This window comes from Papilio polytes, unplaced genomic scaffold (assembly GCF_000836215.1).
Source record: "Papilio polytes unplaced genomic scaffold, Ppol_1.0 DF822400.1, whole genome shotgun sequence".
Lineage (NCBI taxonomy): Eukaryota > Metazoa > Arthropoda > Insecta > Lepidoptera > Papilionidae > Papilio > Papilio polytes.
The window spans coordinates 955,719-962,137 of record NW_013526804.1 but is presented as its reverse complement, the minus strand read 5'-3'; the positions used below and the strand labels follow the sequence as shown (position 1 = coordinate 962,137).

The window sequence follows — 6,419 nt, the reverse complement described above, 5'->3', positions numbered from 1 at the left end:
TAATATAAAGAGAAAATATTTGTATTTTTGTATGTATTGAACTCAAAAACTACTGGCTCAATTTCAATTCTTTCACCATTATAAAGCTATGGTAACAGTGAGTAACGTAGGCTATATTTTATTTTTAATTTCACGCGGGCTTAATCGTCTGTACTAATATAAAGAAGAAAGATTTGTATTTTTGTATTTATCAAACTCAAAAACTACTGGGTCAATTTCAATTCTTTCACCATTAAAAAGCTACGTTATCAGTGAGTAACATAGGTCATATTTATTCAGTAAGATAATAAGCATTTAATCAGCTCAAAAACACTGCGATATAGTAAATATTAAAATATATAAAAAAATGCAGAACTGAAGTGCCTCTATTCAATAACAACACCTTCAGTTCCAGTGCTGTGGATTGACCTCTGATGGTTACATGGACTGGTCCAAGAATGAATACTTCAACTGCTCCTCACCCTCAGTAGAACGTTGTGGAGTTCCCTTCTCATGCTGCATTAACGCCACAGACATCTCCTCAGGACTCGTCAACATCATGTGTGGATATGGCGTCCAGAACTCACCGGTAACTTGTTACTTAACTCTACTTGTAATATTAATTGTGGATTTAAAAAAATTGGCAAATTGCTACCAAAAGTCTCTGTCTATGCCAAATTTCATTAAAATCTGTTGATCCGGAGATAATTTAGGTTACCATCCATTCATATTAAAATTAAAATGGGTAAATACCCATTTTAATTTTCTTATTACTAGCTATTCCCGTGTGGGCTTTAATGATAACTGTATTTTATTGTTTACGTAAAACTCTCAATTAAATAAATAAATATATAATATAGACATAACTATAAATGTAAAGTAAGTAGCCTATGTCTTCTTCAAGACTATCCTCTACAACTAAGCCGAATTTCATCCAGAACCGTTTAGAGCCTACAAACTGTAACAAACATCCATCCATCTAAACTTTCGCATTATTACTAAGATATATGTGTTGCAGGTTGCGGAAGCTAGCAAGCGTGTATGGACAAGCGGTTGTATCGAGATAGTACGTCTATGGGCTGAACGCAATCTGTATATGATAGCGTGTGCTGCTCTCGGTGTTGCTCTCTCGCAGCTGTTCGTCATCTACCTTGCCAAAACGCTCGAGGGGCAGATTGAGTTGCAAAAAGCCAGGTAACTACAGCGATATCTATTGAAAATATACATTTTTTTTGTTACAACGCCATCTATTGATGGAAGTAGATATTTTGTACTTTTATTGTAACGCCATCTATTACATAGGGCAGACATTTTCGTAATACTGCCAGCGTTATGACGCGGTTTGTGGACCGCCCTTAATACTGGATAGAGAGGCGATAAGATCTGTTAAGAGCACCAGTAGCACAAAAACAGGTTTCATATGTTGAAATTCTTAATTTTATTTTAGAAAATATGTCATTACTAGCTTTTGCCCGCGACTTCGATGACATGGAATAAAAACAATAAGTAGCTTATGTGTCCTTCTAGACTATTCTCTACATCTATGCCGAATTTCATAGAGATCTGTGCAGCAGTGTAGGCTACAAACATCTATCCATTGAAACATTCGCATATGTATTAGTAAGATGAGAGAGACGTTTGAATTAACTATATATCTTTATGTTTTCAGATGGCAAACATGAAATAGGGGTTACGCGGGGGCGTACCGCGACGAGTCGAGGCGAGCCTTGCTGTAGCCTCGCCCGCCTGCGGGCACCGCGGCCCTGCATCTGTAGGGCAACACTCGTCTGCACTGAGACAGACAAGTGTCATCGGACACTGGACTATACTATCAATGACGAGTGAGCCATAGACAAGTGTTAGTGTATATTTAACCGTAAACAAGTGTCAGTGTATATTTAGCCATAAACAAGTGTCAATCTAAACTGCAGCACAGGTGTTGTCACACACAGGTGTTGTGTATGCTGAGCAAAACAAGTGTCAATGAACAATGACACAGACAAGTGTTAGTGTACAGTGAGCCAGACAAGTGACAGTGATCAGCGAAGCCTAGAGAATTTGACAGTTTTCATTGTCATGACAGCTGTCAGATTTTTAGTCTCTGCTAGTGTTTTATAGGTAAGTGATCAGTAAGCCATATTGTTAGAGTAGCAGACCTTTGACTAAAGTATCGCACAACGGTTGCGTACTTGTAGATTGTTTTTAGGTTAATTCAACTGTTTATTTGCTCAACTTATCGAGTAGTGTGCGCACTTCCATACAAGCTTATAGAAATCAAAGCAAGACTAAACAGTTGTGCGATAGTTTAGTCAAAGGTGTGCACACTCTTTTAGGGTATTTTTACTTGTGACTGTCAATATATTTTGACAGTTGTCAAGATTTGTGTATTCCATACTTAAAAGTGTATATTTAGAATTTTATGTGCTACTTTTTTAGATTTGGTAAGTTTTCTAGTCTAATTAAGTTTTTAATTAGAGAATTGATATTTATAGGTACAAAAAATGTATTTATTGCTATTAGAATGTTGCCATGATTCAGTGAAAAAATAGATTTAACATATTCTACAATACTCATACTTCTTGATGTATTCTCATTTATTTTTAATTATTCATACCCAGTTATTTTGCAAGATTAATTAATTTTCTTTATATTACAATGGTTTGATTATTAAAACTAAAACTTTATTCTTTTTTCAAAAACAAAAAATGTTTTTAAAAATCTATCCCCAATGCAAATCCGCAGCAAAATATAACAAATCTTTTATTGTAATGTTCAATTACCTTTCATAGTTAAATTTCTATTTGAACTATGGGTTTCGACTGCAGTGACAAAATCCATATAAATATAAACAAGTGACTTTAGACATTTTGACATTGACAGCCAACTGTCAATTTAGTTTGAATGCCATTGCCTCTGTGGTTTAAGCACTTGACTTGTCTAATCTACAGGTCTTGGGTTAGAATCCCGCTGTACCAATGTGATTTTCGATTTTTAATATGTACATAATTTACCCGACGTTCTTACGGTGAAGGAAAACATCGTGATGCCTGCTCATATCGGCGAAGAAATTCAAAGATTTGTGAAGTCAACCAACCCACAATGCAGCGTTGACTATGACCTAGTCACCCCTAACTTAGGGTAGGCTCCGAGCCCCTCGGTGGGGACCAATAGCTGGTAATGAATGCCATTGGTCAAATATTTGTCAATTAATGTCATTACAGTTTAAACTTACATACATACAGTGCAATATATATGTTTAACTATAGTTTTTTTTTTATTATAAGATGGAAATTTCAAAAAATAGAAAAGAAATGAAATTAAAATAAGAATTGTATATTGATTTATATCAATAAAGTACTAGTAAAATGTAATTAGGTAAAATGCAGTTTTTAGTATTATTGTATTACACTAATTAAGAATCTATTTTATCTTGATTATAATTTCATGGTGTTAATTGTAGATTTACATCTTGGATAATTTTCATATCTTGAAGTTTATGTTAAGTTAATTTTTGGCATTTCCTTAACTTTCCAGATTCAGTGTATCATTTTGATTCTTTACTAACATAGCATTAATGTTTTGATTATGTCCTCATCAACTTGCCCTTATTCCTTATGGGGGGTCGGCACAGTATATGCTGCTCTTCCATACATCTCTATCAGCCGTCATATATGAATCTACTCCCTCCTTAAGCATATCCTTCATTCTTAACACTTTCTGATTCATGTTCCCATAGTCTCGTCGCATATGTCCATACCACGCTAATCTTTTGCTTCTCAATTTCTCCACCACTGGCGCTACTTTCAAACTTCCTCTAATGTACACATTCTTAACTTTATCCATTCTTGTCAAACCACACATCCATCTGTGTTTTGATTATGTAGTGTGTATAAAAAATGATATTATAATAACTTTAAGACTGTACTGTTACTAGATTTAGGGCCTGTCCCACCAAATTGTAAATTGTCTCAGAACAATCAGCGTAACATATGTGATGCAAGTATTGGTTTTTGTTGCCATGACAGTGACGTCATTTTTAAGCTGAGCCTCTATCAGCCAATGGTGGGACAGTCTCTTAGTATTTATGCTTGAATTCAATAAAAATGACAATTTACATGTCACTGGTTGACAATATCTTTTATTATCTATGGATTTGTTTTATAAATTCTCTGTATTTGATTTGTTGATACAAATATGTCTGTTTTCTAAATCTATGATTACAGTGTATGATTACAGTAAAAATTGTTTAGATTGGTATATTTCCAAGGGTGGATCTAGGGGGGGTCGTGACCCCCCCCCCCTCCAAGGTCAAGAGCTTGACAAAATATATTTACATTGTCAAGCTCTTGACTTGACCACAACTTTGTGACCCCTACCCTGGCGCCAAAGCTGGATCCGCCCTTGATTATTCCTCATTTCTATTGAATTTGTATTTAGTATAAGAAATATGTAAATAATGTAAGAGTTGTTAGGACCACGCAAAATCGAAATCTATATCCCTGTCTACCCGTTTATATTATTAGGGATAAGTGCTTTATAGATAGATATGTAGTAAATTCACTACTTAAGTACTAAACATATTTTTGCAGATATTTCTTAAACATTAATTAAAAGCTAGGTGTATAACTCAAAATAGAACCAAATATTGTGTTAGTTGTAAGGAATTTAATCAATGTGTATACTGCACTCAGAGTCATCACTTAGTGTTAAACTACAGTTATGACTTTGCTGCAGTTAATCATGTAAATTAGTAGTTTATTTCCATTAATGTTTCCGCTCAAAATTAGTATTTGCTATAAAAAAATTAGATTTTTTTTGTCTGTGAAAAAATCTATGGTGCTGATTGCCATTGGTCAATATTTTTATATTCATTTTTTAAATTACACTTTTAATTTAAAAAAAAAACTCTAAAATCAGCTTAAACAACCCTAAAAATAGATTTATTTCGAGTACCACAGGATGGCCTCACTATTAACTACTCAGAGTATAATTAAAATGTTTCTTACCACTGCCCAAATATGGTAATATCAGTATGTGCTTACAACTAAGTCATTTTAAAAGTAAATTAGACTTTAAGTAAATATGCTCAATGTATCTTTTTATTTTGCTATTTTTAATTCAAAGTAGTAAAAGATTTAGAAATTTGTGGCCAGTATTGTTTGTCTTTAAAATTATCAAAAACCATTCCCAAATGTTGACAAAATTGATTTAAAGTTAAAAGACATAAAAAGAATAATAATCAAAACATAATGCATTTTTAATATATTTAAGTAAGTTATAATATATCAAAATTAATTTATTGTGATTAAACTTTCGTAATTTATGAAGTTAAGAAACATTTTTTTCTTAATTTCCCAAACAAAATCTAAAGAAAATAAATATGTGTCATATTTAGTGTTCGATGTAGTATTTTATAATAATTCTATAATTCCAGTAAACTATAAATACGAATAAATTAATGTAATCAACTGTTGTGTCTTTATTCCTATTACGTGTTCAAATAAAAACATTCAGCTAACTTCACAATAAATCCAACTTGCGCCATCTAGCGAGTTAAATGGACTTTTGCATTAGTTCATGAAACCACCGTGAGATGGCATTGTTTACAAAATCACCTTAACAGTTGACATGTTTGAAACAAAAAATTAAGAGAAAACGACTTTAAAACAAACTGGATAGTTTTTAATTTTGAAAAGTGCGAACAAATAGTAGTTTTTCCGCATCAAACAAAATACGGTAAAACCTCGGTAACTTAAAAAAATAATGTTTCCTTCCCATCAGAGCCCAAAACCTTAAAAACAAAAACCCTTGATAACTACAAACCTCTATAACTTAAAATATTTTGTGTTTCCCTTGGACTTAAACTTATCGAGGTTCTACTATAAATCTAAGAGTAACCCATCACCCAAAATTCATTTATTTTATGAAATTACGGAATAATATATTGTTTGTTGAAAATTAATTTTTTTGCTACATAAAAATTGATCGATCAGATCAATACTTTCTTTTTCAAGTTTGCTTAGAGAAATGTAGATCTATTTCTTCTTTCCTTTAGCTTTAGGCTCGGGTTCTGGTATGGAGACGACTTCGGGCGTCGGCGGCGGCCAGTACTTGTCGAAAAACTCGTCCGTGATCGCAAACGCCAGCGGCAGCAAATGACTGCGTCTGTGCCAATCTTCTCTCTCCCTCTCGAGTTCTTCTTCTTTCTCGCGCTCTATTTCATTTTGAAGCTGAAATACAAGACAAAAAAATATCTTAAAATGCCTGCATAATTTTTTTTATAGTATGACACCAGGCGTTCGAAAATATAACGTCATAGTTAATTTGCTATTTTATTTTTCAAGGCGCTATTATTTTAGACAAATCAATGTTTAAAATTTTCATTTTGTGCCATTTTGTAAGATTCCTTACCTGGATTAAATGTAAATATTGTTCAGATT

General features: G+C 33.1%; 1 protein-coding gene across 2 annotated transcripts in view; it reads left to right on the top strand.

Moving 5' to 3' along the window:
• The window catches only part of LOC106106149 (tetraspanin-33-like), a 10,214-nt gene extending 7,244 nt beyond the window's left edge, over window positions 1-2,970 (top strand). The window contains exons 5-7 of one of the 2 annotated variants that reach the window (XM_013286696.1): window positions 389-568; window positions 998-1,173; window positions 1,649-2,970. In XM_013286696.1, the coding sequence (XP_013142150.1) occupies window positions 389-568; window positions 998-1,173; window positions 1,649-1,661 (369 nt within the window). In that variant the 3' untranslated portion in view covers window positions 1,662-2,970. The remainder of the gene's footprint in view (window positions 1-388; window positions 569-997; window positions 1,174-1,648) is intronic. The other variant, XM_013286697.1, reaches the window with a different exon arrangement.
• The last annotated feature ends 3,449 nt before the right edge of the window (window positions 2,971-6,419 follow it).